General features: G+C 36.7%; 1 protein-coding gene across 3 annotated transcripts in view; it reads right to left on the minus strand.

Moving 5' to 3' along the window:
• Positions 1-20901, minus strand: part of sirt1 (sirtuin 1) — a 22999-nt gene extending 2098 nt beyond the window's left edge. Inside the window, exons 1-8 of one of the 3 annotated variants that reach the window (XM_053620644.1) lie at positions 19727-20438; positions 19575-19614; positions 18392-18505; positions 17975-18213; positions 14078-14230; positions 13853-14000; positions 9499-9578; positions 555-738 (exon numbers count right to left, since the gene is read on the minus strand). In XM_053620644.1, coding sequence (XP_053476619.1) covers positions 555-738; positions 9499-9578; positions 13853-14000; positions 14078-14230; positions 17975-18213; positions 18392-18500 — 913 coding nt within the window. In that variant the 5' untranslated portion in view covers positions 18501-18505; positions 19575-19614; positions 19727-20438. The other 2 variants (XM_053620643.1, XM_053620642.1) reach the window with 2 other exon arrangements.
• Positions 20902-23242: the final 2341 nt, after the last annotated feature.

Here is a 23242-nt window from a genome sequence, read left to right on the forward strand (position 1 = left end):
AAACTGCTGATCTCCTGGGAATTTCCACACAGTCTCTAGGGTTTACTCAAAATGGTGCGGAAAAAACATACTGGGTATGAAGGATCTGCAGGCTAAAACACCTTGGTGATGACAGATCAGAGGAGAATGACCAGACTTGCCTGAGCTGACAGTAAGTCTATAGTAACTCAAACACTCTTTACCACGGTGGTGAGCAGAAAAGCATCTCAGAATGCACCCCTTCAGAATGAACTCATAAAACCTACAACAGCACAAGACCACATTGAATGCACCTCTGTCAGCCAGGAATAAGAATCTGAGGCCATCATGGTCACAGATTCACCAAAACTGGACAGTTGGAGACTGAAAAAAGACCAGGTAATCAACCCCCCCCAATCTGATGTTTGATGTGAACATTAACTGAAGCTCTTAACCTGTATCTGCATAAAAGTTTGCATTGCACTGCTGCCACACAATTGCCTGATTAGTTAATTGCATGAATGTGCAAGTTTTCCCAATATACTGGATGGTGAGTGTATACACTACTCAATTACCATCAATAAGTTGAGACATACTTGGGATAAGAGCCACTGGTCGCACTTTCAAAGAGGATCCAATAACAATGAGGAGATCCACCTCATCCTTGTCCTGCTTCATGGCTCTATGAAAAGCTTCTGGAAGGTTCTCTCCAAAGAAGACGATGTCTGGTTTCATAATAGCAAAAGGGATATTAGAGCACCTTGGACAATGGGGAACAACCTGCAAAAAGAATTTTTTAAATAATTAAAGAACACGACCAGCAGCCTTTTTTCCTGTTGTCAAGATATGTGCCAAGAAAAGCAATAGCGATGTGTCTTCTTGTCATTTTCACAGCTCAAATACTTTATACGTAAATAACTTGTTTTCAAGTGCTCCATCACCTCACAATTAAAGTCTTGATGAATTGGCTTGACAACTTATTTAAATGGTTGATTGATTTACATAATACCCAGTGACGTTCAAAATATGCCACACCCCCACCGAATCTAAACAAACAAACTTGACAGTTGCTTAGCAAGCTAGCCTAACATGGAGAACAGCTCAGAAGGCAAAAGCTTATCAATTGTGGAGGACTTTTTACCACCATCTTCACCCACCGTCTTTAAAGAGAACGATATCCTAGGCTATAAGATGACGCATTATTGGAGCTAAACTGTATGTTTCAGGGGTGAATACCCATCAGTGGTATCGATGGTGACCGGCAGCTGAAGGTTTATCATCAACAAGCATATGAAGCAGTTTTTGTGTACTCTTGTCTAGAATATTATACGGTGATAGATCATCATTTAATTCAGCATGGTGTTCATATTGGCATCAGGCATCTCTGGTAGATGGAGAAGCATCACTGGCCACATTCTCTATCAGTATGAGGTTTCTGCATTGAATAGTCTCAAGTTGGTAAAACAGTCCTCCGAAAAGTGCCTGTAACATAATAACGATCTTCAACCAAGTTTTCTCAATCATCTAAGGGTTGGAACTGGGCAAAGCGTGTGGGAAGATGCACAGCCAAAAACACACCGACAAACTATGTTTGCTTATAGGATGCTACTGTAGAGCAAGAGCCCGCAACTGGGGGTCATACACATACAGTCATGCGAAAAAATAAGTATACCCCATGGAAATGGTTGGCTTTTTTGGCATTTGGAAAAGCAAACATTTGATCATCTTTGAAACAGTGCCTATTAATAAAGTTGATACACTATCAAATAGAGCTGCAACTAAAGATTATTTCCCATAATTTTTTACTGAAAAAAAAATTACATAATTTTATATTTTTTGATTAGACGAATAATTAGATTTTTTTTTTGCGGGGGGGCAGCAAACTTTCAATACCTTTTTCCGTTTATTTAAAATAAAATACATAAACTGAGTATTACGAATATAAATACACTTACATAAAACTTATAAAATTTTACACTAAAAAAAGAGGACAAAAAGCAATGATAATTTAGTCCCAGGTTAATAATAAAATCTCATTTTCACTGCACCTTGTGGTTTCTGTTAGTCACTGCCTTTAGACAAATTCTTTTACTTGTGTTTACTTTGATCGTACTGTTTTAATCAGACATTACAGGTCTTACTTGTGCTACACTGTTTAACACCGCATCTACACTGCAATCACTTCTGTTCTAATAAACAACAGAATTTACACTGCAAGCATGAAAATATAATGACAATAAACTGGAATTAGACTAAATCTTTTAAGCAACTCGCACCAGTTTCCCCAACTCCTTGCACACAGTGGAACATTTTACATATAAACATATGTTTGAGCTTGTGCATCACTGTTGTGTTTCTGTGCTACACAAACTCCAATTTGTAAAGTTTACAGGTCTTCTCTGCGGCATTTAATATAAAATGGCCCCCTGCCTTACACCTCCCTCTGATGGTGACTGAGGTCATGTTGGGTATAAAAGGTAACGTTGACAAACAAGAAACAAGACATTCACGGTCACTGACTCTGGGTATTCTGCTAAAGCTAGAGGTGTCGCATTACGCATGAAAGTTGAAGTTGAACTGAAAGTAAAACTTTCAACAGGATAATGATCCTAAGCACACTAGCAAATCCACCAAGGAATGGCTCAAAAAGAAGAAATGGAGGATTATGGAATATCCTATTCAAAAACAAAGGGATTTGAATCCCATTAAAATGATGTGGTGGGATGTGAAACGGGCAGGACATCTAAGAAAACCTGCAAACAGCTATGCAACTGAAACAACATTGCATAGAAGAGTCAAAAATTCCAGCAAGCCGATGTCAGAGGCTGGTGGACAATTATGCAAAAAAAAAAAATTACATGAAGTTATTTCTGCTAAAGGGCACACTACACATACTAGCTTCTAAGGCCAAGGGTGTATTACTTTTTCCACAGAAGAATATCACATCTATTGAGATTTCTGTTTAATAAATGACTGAAAAATCTGTTTTTCCTTCTGATTTTTTTCATGTATATCAACTTTATTAATAGGCACTGTTTAAAAGATGATCAAATGTTTGCTTGTCCAAATATGTCAAAAAAAGCCAACAATTTCTTTGGGGTGTACTTATATTTTCCCATGACTGTGTGCTGGGGCCATGTATGATCATTAGTTTAAAAATGAGATAATACAGTTTAAAAACACATTTGTTACATTTTCATTAAATTCTGTAGTTAACTTCTGTTAAGGAAAATGTCTCCAATTATCAACTGATGGAATTGTCAAATCACAGAAATAATGCCCTAAATAACAAAATATAAATATATTTTTATTCAATACTTAACTTTCAAACGTTCTTTGAATCTTATTTGTATAGCACTTTTAACAGTAGACCGTCAAAAAGCAGCTTCACAGAAATCAGGATGTAGATTTAGTGTATTTTGTAGCTGGGAAAACATGTTTGGAAACTGTAGGCTATGATGGCCTGGCTTGTCTGTGTTTGCATGGGACACTTGTCAGTCATTTTATAGACTCCCCAATGCCCCTTCACTCCATCCTTACGTCAGTCTGTTCAGAAAGAAAAAAAAAAAAAAACATGGCGGAATGCACACAGTACAGCGAGATAATTCTCCTGTGAGCAAAAAACCATATTGTGCTTTGAAAAAACAAGAGAAACAGTAAAATGAGAATAAACATTGGTAAAGCTTTTCCAGTATGGAAAAACATATTACTGGTGAACAGAGGTGTAATCCTAATAAGAAAATGGTCTAATATTACGGTATGGTATTATGGTAATATGGTCTAATATTAAAATTTAACTACTGATTACTTGTTAATCAGTTGGGGAAAAAGATAAGCCAATAAAGGAAATGTTGTGAAAAATACCTTAATAATAAATGTAAAATGAATGAAGGGCATTATAAAACAGCTGTAAGGGGGAGGGGAAAACAGAGAAAACACTGTGCTAATACAGTCATAAGAGGATTCCATGAGGACTATAAGATGGAAGTACTCCCCCCCCAATCGTTTCATTTCATCGCCCATCATGTAATGATTTTTTAAAGACAATACTAAAAGTTGCAATGGATATATAAATAAATCGCAATGCACTGCAATATCATAAATAGATCATGCTTAAAGCAGCGCAAAAGATAGAGTGAATCTCTCTCGAACAGGGACAGAAGAGAGTACAATCATTCTATGGCTACCCCTGAACTCTGAGTACACTTCAAGCCCACTTCAAATACTTTTATTGATTTTACCCGATTGCTTTGGCGGTTGACTACAGTTGTCAGGAGCGGGGAAAGGTGGAATTCAAATAAAAACGCACAAATTACAACAAAATCACGAGTTTCACAAATACACACACGTGCGCATGCACATGATACAGTTAAAGGGGACGCTAACGAGTAGATTAGGGACCTCTGAAGAAGCAAAACAAGTGTGTATACCATATGCTAATACTGATCCTTAGAAGTCCTTATATGCAAATAGCCCTGGGACAAAAGTAAGCATATGGTGTATACGTGCGTATGGCCCCGAATACCCCACTGCTGGTGAAGGGAATGGAGTTGGACACAGAATTAGTGTCTCTGCTCCTGGACAGGTGTGCAAAAGCAATCTGTATTATGAGTTAAGCTGCTTGAATGTCCATTTTTACAAAACAAATCAAGTAGATACCAAAGTTAAAAGATCACAACAGGTTACACAAACACGTTTTTCCTTCATGGCAAGCCTGCCCCCATTACCAAAGCAGGAATCGTCTGCCCAATAACCTAACAGTTTTTTATTTTTTTTTAAACCTCTTTATAATAATATTAATAACTTTATTTTGTATAGAGAATATAAAAGTTGCTCTCTCAAAGCACTTTACAACAAAAACACAACATAAGGCAAAACACAAAAAATTTAATAAATCAAATACAAGTACAACACAAAACAATAAGTTAAAAAATGAAGACCAAAAATAAATAAATAAAAATAAGAATGTCTATATATAACAAGAAAAAGTTAGAAATAAAGCAAAGGCTATCCTAAAGTAAAAATGTTCTAAGATGAGATTTAAAAGTATCTAGCAACTATGCTTCAATAATGTCAACTGTGAGAGAATTCCACAGTTATGGGGCATAGGATGAAAAGGCCCTGTTACCCATGGAGCGAAAAGACATGTATGAGGAACAGCTTAAACGCCAGACTGAGATAAGTGCAAAGTACGATTTGTTAAGTACCAAGTTAAGAGCTTGGCCCAATACTGTGGAACCAAGACCATGGAACTCTTTATACATCAGCATAAGGATTTAAAACCAACTTGGTACCTGATAGGGATTATAGGGGTTATGTGATCACATACCCTAGTACCGGTCAGTATCCTAGCTGCTGTATTTTGCAGACTTTGCGGTTTATTGAGTGTGGATTTAGTAACTCCGATGGGAAGTGCATTACAAAAAAATAAGTTGACAGTGTTCTGCACATGAGGATCAACTGTCACACTGGCATCAAAAATAATGCCACGATTCTACAATTTACTTTGAAACTCCAGAACCACGCCATCGACGGACAACGTTAGAGAACCAGCATTAAACAGTTGATGAGGAGAACCAAGAAGAATGACTTCAGTCTTGGAACTGTTTATGCAAGGAAAATAATTTGTCATTCATATTTATCTCAGAAATGCAATCTGAAAGGAAGGAAACATCCACATGTTGACCTGGTTTTGAAAGAATGCAAATCTGAGTAAAAAAAATATAAATACTAAAAAGTGAAAGAGCCAAGAACTGAGCCCTGGGGGACACCAGTGTGAACAGGCCCAATCTCAGACCTGTGACCATCCATAAATATAAACTGACTGCGATCAATAAAGTTGGTTTAGATCATATCAAGGGGAGTCTCCAAGACACCAAAGACCGTTTCATGTCAGTTGAGTAATAATGTGTGATCAACGGTGTTGAAGGCTGAGTTTAGGTCAAGAAGAATAAGAACTGAAAGGAGCCAGAATCAGAAGCTAATAAAATGTCGTTAGTGACTTGTACAAACTTTTACTTCATAACTTTTACTTCATGAAGTTTTCGAAAGCCAGATAGGAGAGGCTCAAAAAAAATCCTTAACAGAAAGATGATTGTGCAGTTGTGAAACGACAATACACTCTAACTGGAGTTTAGAAATAGGAAGACAATTATTCAAATTATTAATATCAGTGTTTTGTTTTATTTAGGACTGGAATTAACAACAGCAGTTTTTAATGCTGTTGGCACAGCACCAGTTGACAAGGAGTCATTTATTTTGCTGAGGACAGCCGGACACCAGGAGTCAAAACAAGATTTAAATAAACTTGACGGCAGAGCATCAAGAAAGCAAGAGGTGGCTTTCATCCATGATACCTCCTGCATATGACTTGGGATCTACAGCAGAAAAGAAACTTTTGAAAAAGAAGCACCTGAAAAGCTAGATGAAAAGACAAATAAAGCAGATGGCACCAGAGAGCTAGATGTATTTGCAGACATTGTCAATTTTAGACCTGAAAAGGTTAAGAAAGTTAATACTCAACTGATTTGAGGCGGATAGGGTATTAGGGAATCAAATTAACACTTAAATATAAGTTTTTCAACGGCATGAAGTTGGTTAAAAGTTCTTACCCAGTAGCACACTGCCAAAATTTAAAGAAATTCCAGAAATGATGAAGAAAAAATGTGAATTAAAAAAAGCTATTTCAAAGGCTCTGGGACTCCAAAGAAGCACAGTGAGAGCCATTATCTCTGAATGGAAAAACTCAGCACAGTAGTGAACCAATCTTCCAAAATTCCCCAAAGAGCATAGCAATGACTCATCCAGCAAGTTCCAAAAGAGTCAATGACCTCACCAAAGGACCTACAGGCCTCTCTTGCATCAATAAAGGTCTCTATTCATGACTCCATGATCAGAAAGATATTGGGCAAAAGTGGCGTCCATGGAAGTGTGGGTAGATGAAAACCACTTCTAACCCAGAAGAACATTAAGGCTCATCTAAATTTTGCCAAAACACACATTGATGATCCTCAAACCTTTTGGGAGAATGCTCTGTGGATTGATGACTCGAAAATGGAAGACTGTTTGGAAGACAGGGGTCCTGTTACATCTGGCATGACCCAAACAGAATTCCACAAAAGGAACATCACACCTACTGTCAAGCATGGTGGTGGAAGTGTGATGGTGTGGGGATGCTTTGCTGCTTCAGGGCTTGGGCAACTTGGAATAATTGAGGGAAATATGCATTCTGCTCTCTGGCAGAAAATCCTGAAGGAAAATGTCCGGTCTTCAGTCCTTAAGTTGAAACTCGAGCGCAACTGGATTATGCAGCAAGACAGTGACTCAAAGCATAGGAGTAAGTCCTAGTCCTAGAAGAAAGTGAAAGACTGATCTCCAGTTATCAGAAACGTTTGGTTGCAGTTATTGCCGCTAAAGGTGGCACAACCTGATTTTAAGTTTAAAGAGGCAATTAGTTTTTCCCACATTGGTGATACGTGTTCGATAACTTTCTCCTTCAATAAAAACATAAAATAAAAACTGTATTGTGTGTTTAGTCAGGTCACCTTTGTTTTATTTCATCTGAAGATCTAAAACTATTTAGTATGAGATATACACAAAACCAGAAGAAATCAGGATGAGGCAAATACTTTTTCACAGCAATGTATATAGAAAATTCTAAAGGATTCACAAACTTTCAAGCACCAGTGTAAATTTAACCAAATACTGTGCTTGTTTTTTTTAATGACCTAAAGCCACTACTACTACAAGTTAATTTAAAAGTAGAGAAGGGGAACTTTACACTTTTCACAGGGTGCATGGCCATGTTGATTTGATGTCACTCCGTAAATGGGAAAGGAACTGGTGGTTGAGAAGACTACCCCAAAGCAGACGAGTTGAAATTAAAAGTTGAGGGAGCATTTTGGGTGGCTTTTACTGATTGCAGATGGAGAATTACAAGTTGCAACTTCACCTCAAAAGTAATATAATGGTAAATGGTGCACTTGTATAGCGCTTTTATTCAAAGCACTTTACACGGTGTCTCATTCACAGACACCAATGGTAGCAGAGCTGCCATGCAAGGTGCTAACTTGATATCGGGAACAACTTGGGGTTCAGTGTCTTGCCCAAGGACACTTCGGCATGTGGAGTCATGTGGGCTGGGAATTGAACCTCCAACCCTATGATTAGTGGACAACCCACTCTACCACCTGAGCCACAGCAGTGGTAACACTCACTGAACTTTTTGGTCACTGTAGGTTCATTGAATAATCTTGCCTAATGCAGGATGATAAAAGGATGATCAGTATGAACATAAATGTGAATGATCTGGGATAAATGTGATCTGGGAGGAACTCAGGACAGTCTTTAGCATTACAGCAGCTGTTTTATGTATGGGACTATGAAAAAATGGCTGTGATTCCTAAACGGTTAATGCAGTATTTTTGTTAAACCACTTGAATTAAAGCTGAAAATGTACATTTCAATCACATATTGACTGCTTCATTTCAAATCCATTGTAGTGGTGTACAGAGGCAAAGATACGATAATTGCATGACTGTCCAAAAACTTATGGACCCAACTGTATTTACAGTTGGTACATTACATTAGCATGTCAGCTAGCAAGCAAATGGTAGCTCAGTCAGTCGTGACACAAAGTTCTAAAATCTTTTCCTGGCAACAGTAAAATCAATGTACTTGAGCAAAAAATATACAATTAAACTACAATTACACATCAATTAATAAGGGTGGACATACCACTTTGAGCTAGTGTTCAATGCGTCATCTTAATTTCAGATAATATCCCTCGGCGCATGCGCTCCTAACATGAAGGACCAATATGGGTGGGCAAGAGGTGGACTCGCTGTCAGACTGGCAACGTATACTGCACATGCTCTAGCATCATACTCATAAGATGGTGACTGTCAATTCGACCAAATTTAGGTTTTAAAATGTCAATGATGCCATGTTGTCCATAAACATATAGTCATTGGACTGAACATTTTGCATGTCTCCTGTTGTAATAGCTGCTGCAGTGTTACAAGTTTCTTAACTTTAAGACAGTATACCATTTTGCTTCAGCTACCTTTAAGATATTGCTTTGGTATGTAGAGGAATGTGGATAAGCTGGTTTGTTATCTATGTAACAACTGAAAAAGCACTTACTTTAGTTGTGGCTCTGTTCAATGTAAATTTGGCTAGATCAAGGACCATTTTACCCAACCTCCAAGTGTACTGGCCAAGAGAAGTCATTGTCTCTAATGAATGGACTGACACACTACAGTTTTATGGGCATATTTAATGTTAGCTAGCAAGATTAATGTTTGTAGTTTATCTTAACATACCTGGCAAAATAAGAGCCAGTTAAATGAAGAGAAGACAAAGTAACCCACCATCAGAAATGGTGGAGGCGAATCACTAATTAAGACCACTCTGACACAACTGCAACTGAAGGCAACTTGACTAAAAGTTAGTAATTGTTTAATAATACACTTAGCATTGGCATTTTTCTTATTTATAATAAATGTGGCTTTTTGTAATTTATAATAAAGATATTTATACCTGTCTGAATATATCTTCCCTTATGGCATCACAATCAACTTTGTGTTTACACACAAGGCAGGATGCAGTTGCAAAGGAACCTGGAAAAAAATTACATTATCATAAAAAATTTGTCAAATTAGCAACTAAATTAGCAATTAATTAATTGTAAATGGTAGCACTTTCTTTTAAAGGTCTCAAAGAAATTCAATGTTAGTGCAAAGCTTAGACTAGTTGTGTGGCTGTTAAAGCTTTGATAACACTGGTAGTATTGGAATGTAATTTATTACAGTGATGAAAGAAACGTGATGCAAGCTCTTATATTCCACTGTAGTTTTCACTAGTATACCAATGACCTGACAATTTTACTGAAAATTCCAATATTTGTGGTAAAATCATATTTGAACACAGTGTGCAGATAATTTTTTTTAAAAATGTGTCTTTCATGTAGGACAATGAAAATATTTTGATATGGCACAAAAATGGCTAGATTTGGATTCAAAATGATCTTGCACAACAGCAACTGTATCATGGGTTACTGCATGCAATGTTAAAATACATAACAGTTGGTGCATAATTCAACAACTTAAGCATAAAAACTACTTACACGTATTAGATAGATAGCCAGAAGTCTGGCACACTACTTTCAGTTAGCCATCTTACTACGCCCGAAATAGGGGAAGACTGATTTATGGGGTCATTCAGAAATCTTGATACTGTATAAAATAGAACACTTACACACTGCTGTGATGGGCCAAGCTGTAATTCCTCTAAATTATCCTTAACTATTCTAAAAGGGAGCTGAGTCAAGAATGTTTCTTTCCTATCCAGCATAGGGCTCAAAACAAAGCCCTAAGCATTCAGTCTTTCAGCAAAGTGTGATATTTGAAAGTATACCTTTTATTATTGACTTTTTAAATAAATTGCAGGTGCTTCAATTGGAATTTGAACATTTATTTGAAAGCATGATTCAAGGCTTGATTAAATGGGAACTCTCTTTTGTATGACTTTTCTGTCTCATATGCTAGCACTTTGGAAGGGTGTAGGCTGCAGAGACGAGGAGGAAGGAAAATAAGGGGGCTTGGCCAAATACACATAACGCATGCAATGTACATGTTAAGTCATAATAGCAGAAAAAATACTGGAATCTGGTTAAGTGAGCTGTAACTGCTAGTCACTTGCATTAGCATTTAGTCAGTTTTGCCTGAATGGTCTGAAGGTCTGGAATGCAAAACTGAAGTGAGACTAGCCAATAACTTAACGTTGAGGTAGCCTGATCCCTAGTTGGGATATCCATACATCCAGTGTTGCTTTAAATGCATTGACTGCATTGTCCATGTAGGGGAAATCTGTGTTTTTTTGCCCTTCAACTTTTAGTTAAGTTAATTGAGCTTTGAAGTCCATTAGAAATCCAAAATCTAACAGCCAGCTATCATCCGTAAATTCATAACGTTTCTTGTTCCTGAAGTCCAAAAATTATATGATTTCAGGTAGCAGCTCCACAAAATGCTGCAGTACTGCTCCTCAGCTTTAACCAGTGCACGTTAGCATGCAGAATCAGGTCATGTAAGCAGAATCAAGTTCATAGAGCAAAGACTTAAACAAGTGTTGTTGAAGTAATTTGGCCCTGATTGAATTACCAATTTTGACAAGAGTCATAACAAGAAAAAAATCTATACTATGGTATAATACTATGGCAGCTAGCACTTGCTGGTGAATGACAAAATGGTAATTCATATATTTTGGGAAATCTTGATCATTGCAGTACAGGGCAAAGATGTTTGACAATGCACCTTGTATTGCCGGTGCCACATCTCTTGTGACAGCAACCAGGTTCTGAAGGGCAACATCTGTTTTCATTAGCAAAACTCTTGACTTGCTAAATATAGCCTCATCCCTCAGCCACTCTTTTAACGGAGCATAAGAAAAGTCTTCCTTGGTAAAGAAACCCTTAAATGCCATATGAACAAATACAATCAGATGTGCAGTGCCTCATGTCCATTGATTCATCCGATTGCACCCATGAAGTATTCACAGATGCCTAGGTCTTTAAAAACCTGCTCAAACATATCTTCGGAAAATAATCAAATTCGCCTTACCATAGTAGATGGACCTAGAGGCATATTTACAGTGGTGCTTGAAAATTTGTAAACCCTTTAGAATTTTCTATTTCAGCATAAATATGACCTAAAACAATCAGATTTTCACATGAAAGTCCTAAAGGTAGATAAAGAAATCCTAATTAAACAACTGAGAAAAATTATTATATTTGGTCATTTACTTATTGAGGAAAATGATCCAATATTACATATCTATGAGTGGCAAAAGTATGTGAACCTTTTTTAGTTTCTGGTGTGACCACCTTGTGCAGCAAAGACAAGGTCGTCACACATAATGTGCTCCGTTATTTTAGCCCATTCCTCAGTACAGAACAGCTTCAACTCTGGGATGTTGGTGGGTTTCATCACATGAACTGCTTGCTTCAGGTCATTCCACAACATTTCTATTAGATAAAGGTCAGGGCATTAACTTGGCCATTCCAAAACATTAACTTTATTCTTCTTCATTTGCAGAATGACTTCTGTACTTTGGGTCATTGTCTTGCTGTATGACCCACTTTCTCTTGAGATTCAATTCAGTTTTCCTCTAGAATTCAGTGGTATAATTCAGAATTCATTGTTCCATCAATGATGGTAAACCATCCTGGCCCAGATGCAGCAAAACAGGCCCAAACCATGACATTACCACCAACATGTTTTTCACAGATGGAACACGGTTCTTATGCTTGAATTCAGTGTTTTCCAATCTTCAAACATAATGCTTCTCATTTAAACCAAAAATTCTATTTTGGTCTCATCAGTCCATAAAATATTTTTCCATTAGCCTTCTGGCTTGTCCAAGTGATCTTTAGCAAACTGCAGACTGGCAGCAATGTTCTTCTTTGAGAAGCACTTTGCACACCATTGTTGTTCAGTGCTCTCCTGATGGTGGACTCATGAACATTAGTATAAGCTAATGTTAGAGAGACGTTTAGTTGCTTAGAACTTACCCTGTGTTCCTCTGTGACCTCGCAGACTATTATACACCTTGCTCTTGGAAGGATCTTTGTTGCCTGACCACTGCTGAGGAGGGTAAAAATCATCTTGAGTTTCCTCCATTTGTACACAATCAATATGACTGTGGATTGGTGGAGTCCAAACTCTTTAGAGGTGGTTTTGTAACCTTTTCCAGCCTGAGGTCCTCTGAAATCTCCTTTGTTTGTGCCATGATACACTTAAACAAACATGATCTGTGAAAAACAAACTTTGATAGATCCCTGTTCTTTAAATAAAACAGGGTGCTTACGCACACCTGACTGTCATCCCATTGATTGAAAACACCTAACTCTAATTTCACCTTCAAATTAACAGCTAATCTTAGAGTTTCACATACTTTTGCCACTCACAGATATGTAATATTGGATCATTTTCCTCAATAAATAAATGACAAGGTATAATATTTTTGCCTCATTTGCTTAATTTGGTGCTCTTTATCTAACTTTAAGAGTTTAGGAGTTTTAGGTCATATTTATGCAGATATATAGTAAATTCTAAAGGGTTCACAAACTTTCAAGCACCACTATATAATTACAATTTTTTTAATCCTCTTCATTTTTAAAATAACTGAATAATGTTTTGGCATTCATGCTCATTGCTTCTTTGACAAAGCCACCATCTGAAATGGTTTCTTATGTTTGGTGATCAAGTGGCTGACATGAAATGATGCTTCAGCAGCCAGCCCCCATGGCTTTCCCAGCAGGCTAAGTGGACAGAGATCACCGAGGTTTAACACATCCTTCAGCTCCTGCAGTTTCTGAAGCCATAGTTCACTTCTGGAAGGTTGCATTCTGAAAAATCTGCACATACAGTGTTGGTGCTCAAAATAGCCATTTTTGGCCAAGGTAACAGCACATTGGCATATTAAGCATACTGTCTTCACAGTGGTGAAAAGCAATGTATTTTCCTTGTGTAAAAATAAATGGTATGTTTCAAGTTTTTATATGGCTCTGCCATGATTCCTTATGGCTTACGGCCTTGAAGCATGCTTGCTGGTGGATTTGTTCAGCGAGACCAAATCAAACAATCTTGTGTGTTTTAATATTAACCAACCATAACACTCTTCATAAGCATGCCTTCTATTAAAAACCAAATCAGTCAATTCACTGTTCACAACAGTGTCAAATGGGCACAAACTATTACTTTAGTAAGTCTATTAGCTTATAAAACAGACAATCAACAAATAAGGCTTGCAGGACCAACCTGTATCTTGCAATCAATGCATTGGTGACCACTGCTTTAAAGTAACCTTTAAAAAGTTAATATTGAAATCAACATACCATGACATTGCATGACCCTTTGGACTCCCGCAACCTGCTCCAAAGTGTCAATGTTCTGAGTGTAGTTCCTGAGAATTTTCTCTTTCTTATCCAGCATAGCAATAAATCTGTGACAAAGTGATGGCCGAAACTGTCCAGGGTATATTTCCTACAATAAAGGGGAAAAACCTGCATTGGTTTAAAATCTAATAGAGGGGAAAATAAGAAAATGGACAGCATACAGACCTTTGCAAATTTAAAAAATGGCCTTGGATCTCTTTGGAAGTACTCTATATCAAACATTGCTTGAGGATCTGGAAGGTCTGGAAAATCTACAGCAAGTCGAGCATAAATCCCATCTCTAGACCTAAAATCAGGTATTCCACAGGAAACAGAAACCTGAAAACAAACATCAGTGAATAAGAAAGATCTCCTTCCATGGTAAAAACAGTACACCTGTACTCACACACACACAAAAAAAACCACACATGTATGTGTACTAGAAATTTCAGAAACGGAGACCATAATGTTATTTTTTTTTTAATCCAAATTATCTTTAACTAGCGTTTCCCATTAACTACTTACACTGTGGTGGCCTACCACAGTGTACTTTGTCCTGCCACAATTTCATAATGAAACAAACATTTTTTACACTTCTCATAATAACATAGATATCTGTTTTGTGCCGTTGCTTCGGCAAAGCATCCCTCACTTCATCTCTGAACCCTGGACAGTCAGACCGCTGCTTCTTTTCTCAATTATTTCTTCTGTTCCTGTGAATACTTTTTCTTTTTGTCAACAGTGGGTGTGGCCACCCGGCATTACTGAAACCTCAAATATCATTTTTTCCAGAAATCAGTCCTGATCAGTCCAACTCATTTTTTCCAGAAATCAGTCCTGATTGGCTGCCTGCCACTGTGACGAACAATTAGCAAAGTTACCGGTTCTCCATGAGAGACATGGCTTCATCCACGGGCACTCTTCATGTGAGTCATTCATTTTTTTAAAAAAAATCTGTTGATGGTTTTCTATTGATAACCTTGCAACATACTACATTATGCAAAATAATATATGCAAATACAGGATATCTTTACTAGTTAATAATAGACAGAAGTGTTCTAGCAGTTTACTGGCTAGCCTTTGCATTTTCGGGATGTTAATAGATAATGATCCATCCATCAAACACTAAGCCAACAATGACATAAAAACAACCATGATGGAAGCTTGTGAAGAAGGCAAAATTTCTCCATGTGCAGTATATTACAGCAATTAATTATAGTTTAAGCACAGCTTATCTGTTTAAAATTACAGTTGTGGGTGAGGTGTAGGACACCTTGTACATGGGACAGAGGGGATAATAATGAAACACAATCAACAAATCTTGTAAATAAAGATAGCAATACGATCTATAACTAAATCTTTCACTAAAATGTCTATTTTATCCCCTTGAAGTAACGTTGGAGTCAGTAATGTCACAACAGTAATGTCACAACCCTCTGTTAAAAAGCCTGAAATAATAATAGATTACAGTGGTGCTTAAAAGTTTGTGAAACCTTTACAATTTTCTATATATCTGTATGAATATGACCCAAAACATCAGATTTTCACAGTCCTAAAAGTAGATAAAGACACAAATGAAAAATGAAATAATATACATGGTCATTTATTTATTAATGAAAATGATCCAATAATACCTGCGAGTATGTGAACCTCTAGGATTAGTTAATATGAAGGTGAAATTAGAGTCAGGCATTTTCAATCAACGGGATCAAAATTAGGTGTTCACCATTTTTTATTTAAAGAACTGGGATCTATCCAAGTCTGATCTTCACAACACGTTTGTGGAAGTGCACCATAGCATGAACAAAGGAGATTTCTGAGGACCTCAGAAAAAGAGTTGTTGATGCTCATCAGGCTGGAAAAGGTTACAAAACCATCGTTAAAGAGTCTGGACTTGACTGACCGACTGTGTACAAATGGAAAAAATTAGACCGTTATTACCCTCCCCAGGAGTGGTAGACCAACTAAAATCACTCCAAGAGCAAGACATGTAACAGTCCATGTGGTCATAAAGGACCCCAGGGTAATTCTAGGCAACTACAGGCCTCTCTCACTTTGCATATCACAGATATGTAATATTGGATCGTTTTCTTCAATAAATAAATAACCAAGTATAATATTTCTCATTTGTTTAACTGAGTTCTCTTTATTTAGTTTAAAGACTTGTGTGAAAATCTGATGATGTTTCTGAGTCTTACTACATGAATGATTATCAATATGATGATATCAGCTGTATGGACCGCTACCTATTAACATCCCAAGAATGCAAAGGTTAGCTGTTAAACTGGTAGAACACTTCCTGTCTATTAACAACTGGTATAGATACCTTGTATTTACATATTATATTACATAATGTAGTAGGTTGCAAGGATATCAATTGAAATTTATCAACAAATTAAAAAAATAAATAACTCACGAGTGTTCGTTGAGTGCCTGTGTGTCAATAATGTGCTTCGGATTTTTGGCTTGGATTTCACACCATAAGCATGCCCCTGGACCCACTCACAAAATCCTGTGGAAAACACTGTTTAACCGTATTCAAAATGGCATAACGTAATATTTCTATTATATATAACAATAAATAAATAATATTATATAAAAATACACACACACACACACACACACACACAACACTTTCATTAGCATATATGGCCACTTGAATAGGAACACCTGCACATTCATGAAGATGCAGATACAGGTCGAGCTTCAGTTAATGTTCACATCAAACATCAGAATGGGGAAGAAGTGTGATCTCTTTGACTTTAACCATGGCATGATCGTTGGTGCCAGATGGGCTGTTTTGATTATTTAGTAAACTGCTGATCTTCTGGGACTTTCACACACAGCAGTCTCTATATTATACATACAATGGCGTATGGAGGGTCTGCAGCATGAGACACCTTGTTGATGACAGAACAAAGGAGAATGACCAGACTGGTTTGAGCTGACAGAAGTCTATAGTAAGTCAAATAAGCAGTCTATCACCTTGATGAGCATAAATGCATCTCAGAAAACACAACACATCAAATCTTGATGTGTATGAGCTACAACGGTACCACATCGTGTTCCACTCCTGTCAGTCAGGAACAAGAATCTGCGGCTATCATGGGCACAAGCTCACCCAAACTTGATTAGAAGAAAAAAATTTTTTCCTTGTTATTGACTGACCGGAGCAGAACCTGATGAGGTCTTCTACTGTTGTATCCCATACACCACAAGGTTAGATGTTTTTGCATTTTGCTCCTGCTCAACACAACTGTAAATGGTGCTTATGAGTTACTTTATCCTTCCTGCCAGATCGAACCAATCTGGAAATTGTCCTCTGACCTCTCTTATCAACAAGGCGTTTCCACCCACATAACTCTTGTTCACTCGAAGTTTTCTTTTTTTCACACCATTTTGTGTAAACTGTAGCGATTGTTGTGTGTGTGATAATCCCAGAAGATCAGCAGTTTCTGAAATATAACCAGTCCATCTAATACCATGCCACAATCAAAGTCACAGACATCACTTTTTTTTTCATTCTGATGTTTGATGTGAGATACTGAAGCTCTTGACTGGTATCTGCATGATTTTATGCTTTGTGCTGCTGCCACATGATTGGCTGATTAGATTACTGCATGAATGTGCAGGTGTTCCTAATAAAGTGGACAGTGAGTGTACATGGTAAATATATAGGTATATGCATTTGCATATGTGATGTTCTAAACCAATGAAATGAAGTATGCAGTATGAAGAATTCTTTCAATTACAGAATCAAAGATGATCCCAGAGAGCCTTGCCTCTTACAGGATGATGCATATATGCATTTCCAAAAGCCAAAATCATTTATTTCCTACTCTGACAATTATTTCCTCTGGTATATGACAATGACCAATAATAGGATTAGAAGACAAAACTAATGTCTGGAAATTAAGGTTCTCAAGAAAAAAATGGTCATATGAGGGTCTAAACTAAACCCAGTAATTTTAGCAACTGCGAAATAAATGGCCATATGCGATTATTAATCCCTTTCTGTTAGTCGGTCCATGCAGCTAGGATGTAACATGGAAAAAGTCTTAATAAAACCAACTGCAAACATACCCCAGCACCAGTCAGGACAAGAATCTTTTTGCAATCGTTAAGCAGTCTGATGACATCCTCTATGGTATTAATATCTTTGCGTTTCTTCCTCTTTGGAGGCTCCGAGATGTTTATAACAATCTGCCATAGTGTCATGTCATCAAGATCAGGTGGTATGGCAGCTTCTGGAAGCAGGTCGTTTAGAATAGTCCGTGGATCAGTCTCCCTCATTATTTGTTGCTGAATAAAGCGGTAAGAACCTAACAAAACAAAGATTAAGACCTGTTAAATTGGTAGATATATAAAGTATTTTACACTACTATTTGGTATAACACAATGCACCATTACATAAGTTTCCAGAAGCCTTTCAGTGCAGTGAATTAAAAACGCATGATAATCTGATTAATGTTGGGTATAAAAGTCACTGCCTAGACATACCAATACGTGGCTGGGGCGTCCAGTCACTAGAACTGGCATGAGAGGAGCAGTCTTCATCATCACCTAATTCAGGTGAATAAAATCCGCTGCGGTGAACACCATCGTCCATTAACCCTGTTTAAAGAAAAAAGAAAAAACGTGACGCAACAATTTAAATTAAAATGTCAATAATTGGAGCGCTGCCTTCGTGGGCGTAACCACGCATTCTTTGGGGGGTCGTGTCCCCCCCCAATGTTGAGGAAATACCAATCTGTCCCCCCAACATACAGTACAAAATATTTTCTATATGTCCCCCTTTAATGAACCCTGCCAATGGATCTGTCTTTCCTTCATCTAGTCTATATATTTATGTCTATTCCTTTTTAATATATTTCCGTTTGTTAAGGAAAATAGGTATGTGCCCCCCCTCCAATTGTACACTTGGTTGCGCCCATACTCAACGCAAGTTCGTTGATGTATTTTAGCAGCTCAGTCTGTAAGAAATGAAGACAGCAGCCAAGCGTAGAAAAGTGCAGCAGAACATACAAGCTTTTTTTTCCAGACAGTAAGTAACTAGATACCTAAATAGTAGGTAACCTTAGCTTAGTATAGAAGGCATCATACCATGGCTTGGTTTGTTCTTAAGAATGTCTATTAACTTTTGATATTTGCTCACCCATGAAGTAGGCTAGGCTAACGTCAGCTCCAGTTTTTGACCATTAACGTTACATTCACTTGCATATCCTCCCGCCGAGTTCGTTGTGAACCCTCACATTTGACAGACTGAATGCGAATGAAAGTGAGGAAAGTTGCACAGCATTTCGTTCCTTTACACTACATTTGGGCTAAGGACAACTAAGTGATTTTACATATATAAGGCTCAGCATAATGCGGAGATGTGGCAACGAGAGATATGGAACTCTGAGTTGTGGCCATACTGTAGTTATCCATTCAGAACTAGTTATGGCAGTTTGTCTTTAGAATTAAGAAGAGAAAACTCCAGTACCCTTTACATAACTAACATTTCAGGTTACCACTATATACTGTATTGTTGTACACTTTGTACACTTATTACATAGCAAGCTAAACAGCATGATGACATTAACATAATAAATGACACCAGTTACACAAACAGAATATTCAGTTTATCAAATTAAAATGATCATCTAAGTCAGTCATTGCTCTTCTGGGAAAATAATGGTACCTGGTCACAATGCAGGCAGCACAGCACTGCTTGGAAGCATCTGTGGGGAAATTGTATTTACAACATATATAGTGTTGAATTTAGTTTCATAGGTAGCCATCCTTTTTGAGTTTGAGTGTATAAATGTTAGCGTGTGTGGTTTGCCTGCACACCTCTTAGCTCGCTTCTACTTGGTGTGGTAGGTTTCATGGTAGGTTATGGAGCAAAGAATACATCTGCCCACTGGACATCCACAGCCTGCCACAATTTCCCCATGCTGTGGGAGCTTCTATCACTCAGAAATCACGTGAATTCAAACGGTAACTGTAATCCTAAAACTATGTTCTAAATATGCAAATTTTCAGTATCAAACTTTGGATGTTTGGGGGGGCCCCCCCCCCAACGTCCATACCATGGTTACGCCCTTGGCTATCATTGTGTCCTTTATATAAATATATTTTTTTAAATTCACAACTTATAACTGTTTGTAGTCTGCCTAGATAAAAACGGTAAGAAAAAGTACATACGAAAACTATTTATCTTGGGAAATGTGTTGCGTTCTCCTGTAATATAATGTAACTTGTGGGAAGCTGCCTATGTTTTGATGTCTTTGATGTATTCCAATCCAAAGGGAACAATTAGAAGTTCTTAAATATTTCACTATTATGTGTCATGACAAATGAAAGAGTCTCAAAGTTTGTCGACTACGTCTCATATACTGTTGATAAATGTTAGATTCTTTACTTGCTAGCAAACCCACTGTTCCATAACTAGACTACCTGGATCTCTCCATTGCTTCCTTCTCATGCTAACGTTAGCATACTGGTAAAGTGAAAGACGTCAGAATGTTGAATCCACCAAAAACAACAATACAGGTTTATAGCTATGTACCTAGCACCTCACTTTCAGGTCCAGACATTAGAGTCTTATCTGCATTAGAACAATCTTCCGTGAGCTCCGAGGTCACAGGCTCATTGCTGTTTTCTTGTGCACCCTCCGGGGCCTGAGCCACCCCCATCTCCGGCTCTGCATATTCGGCTCGTGCTGAAATCTCCACCGCACAACTCCCGCCCGATTCGTCTGTACTTGTTTGCTCTCCGTGAATAATGTCTGGGCCACAGTTCTGAAGAACACTACTACGTGCTTTCTTAGAGACCGGCTCGCTTGTTCTATCGCAATCGGCTATAACTTCGACCGATGTATGTTCCGTGTCCGCCATCTTTTAAATACGCGTCTAGGCCGCGTTTACCCCTAATACAAGTGTATCCGTCTGCGTCCTGCAGGATTACAAACCACGCCCATTACAAGGGACGTTGCTATTACAAATTACGCCCACTGCAAATACGTAAAATATCCGTCAGCACTGCCTGTGGTCTAATTTACATTAATTCCTCGCTTTTTTGGCCTCACTATCGCCACCTAGCGATAACACTGTATTACTGTATCAGACAACTCTTGAATCAGAAACGCAATGCTGCTTTCTTACCTCATTGCAATAAAAATATAATCAGATGATGATTACCTGCCATATACTAAAATACATATGAAAATCGATTTTTAAAAAGTTCAACAGTAACATATTTCTCTGTAATATTTCAAAAGCTATGCTTATATGAATCAGGCCCGTAGCCAGCCTAGTGGAAAGGGGTGTTTTTTAATTTTTTAAATTTTTTTTAAATGGGTCTTTTTGCAGTTTTCCCTCTCATTTTGTATTTAATTATGCTGGTGGTATATTATCTGCTGGTATATTAACGAGCACGCTTTTTGATGCACCAAAAATATTTACTACAATGTCAGATTGCTTACCAGGATCATGTACCACCTCTTTCAGTCCACGCGCGCGCACACACACACACACACACACACACACAGAGAGAGAGAGAGAGAGAGAGAGAGAGAGAGAGAGAGAGAGAGAGAGAGAGAGAGAGAGTTCACAAGTTTAAAGACCACACTAGCAAGAGAATACATTTAAGGAACTTTTCTAGACTATTACGCACACTCTAAGATTTCTTAGCCTGAATGAAAAATCCTAGATTATTAAACATCTGTTTGTTTTTGGTTAACCAGGAAAGTTTTCTTTAAAGAAACAGAATGTTGTTTTTAGTTCCCCTTGAAGTTCCCATAACATTCTCTTATCAACTTTCATCATTTATTATTTATATTCATACATGCATGCATCATTAATCAAAAATAAATCAGTCTATATAAATAAATAAATAAATAATCAACACACAATCCATGTTTTTGTTGATCCATTGTTTACTACATAAAATAACAAGCCATGAATTTTGGCACATTCAAAACAGTAAATATAATTTTTTTAATAACCTTCCTTTATAAATAAAAATTGGCTTTACATTACTGTAATTATACATTTTAAAAAAAAATTAAACTTCTGATCAACTTCATTAAAAAAAAAAACAGGTTCACTTCTTCCACCACCATCATCTGCAAATGTAATACATAAATAAAAAGGTACTTGTTTTGTACGTTAGTTTAAACAATCAGAATTAGACGAACAATTAAATAAATAAACTTAACTATATATATATATATATATATATATATATATATATATATATATATATATATATATATATATATATATATATATATATATATATATATATATATATATATATATATATATAGTTAAGTTTATTTATTTAACGTACAAAACAAGTACCTTTTTATTTATGTATTACATTTGCAGATGATGGTGGTATCACCATCAATATCAATATATATATATATATATATGCCTTTAATATCATGAGGTTTGCGCACGGCTGCCTCTAGTGGTCTGATGTTACACGCAACACCAAAAAATCCAGTGACTGCTAATATAACCTAATGGTATTTTATTTTTACATTTATAGAAATAGTACTAATAAAAGTTTTTCAAATTCTGTATTGCTTTCTTTTTCATCAATCTGTTTAATTGGTGCTTCCTTTTCTTCTTCTTGTCCCAGGTCAGATTCCACTTCTTCTATCTCTCCCTGCACCTCAACGTGCATCTCTGACTGTTCTCTTACATATACACATACGGGTTCAAAGACTTCTTTTTCTCCCTCCTCAGCAGCATGCATCTATGGCTTGTCATTTTTGCCTCCTAAATTTCATTGTAAAAAGATAAATTGAGAATTTAATGATCTTATATCACAATTTTTTCATAACACTTAGGCTATATAGGACTATATATACATATACATACATATATATATATATATATATATATATATATATATATATATATATATATATATATATGTATATATATATATATGTATATATATATATGTATATATATATATATATATATATATATATATATATATATATATATATATATATATATATATATATACACACACACACGCGCGGCACCACCCGCACTGTCATTTTGCAATTTTATTTAAATAAAAACCATTTAGTTGAAACTGAAACACTGAAACTGAAAGCGTCTGCTCCATTCAGCGCATATATTTATATATACATTTATATAATAATAATTATTTTTATTATTATAACAAATAGAACAATAATAATTATTAGTGTTATTATAATCATTATTATTATCATATACAGTGGTAATGCATGCTTGGAATATTTAGTTTTTTACTAATCCAGTGCCCCCCGCCAAAAACAACAAACAAACAAACAAACAAAAAAAAAAACAGAAATGAAAG

The sequence above is a fragment of the Ictalurus furcatus genome, chromosome 3, assembly GCF_023375685.1.
Source record: "Ictalurus furcatus strain D&B chromosome 3, Billie_1.0, whole genome shotgun sequence".
NCBI lineage: Eukaryota > Metazoa > Chordata > Actinopteri > Siluriformes > Ictaluridae > Ictalurus > Ictalurus furcatus.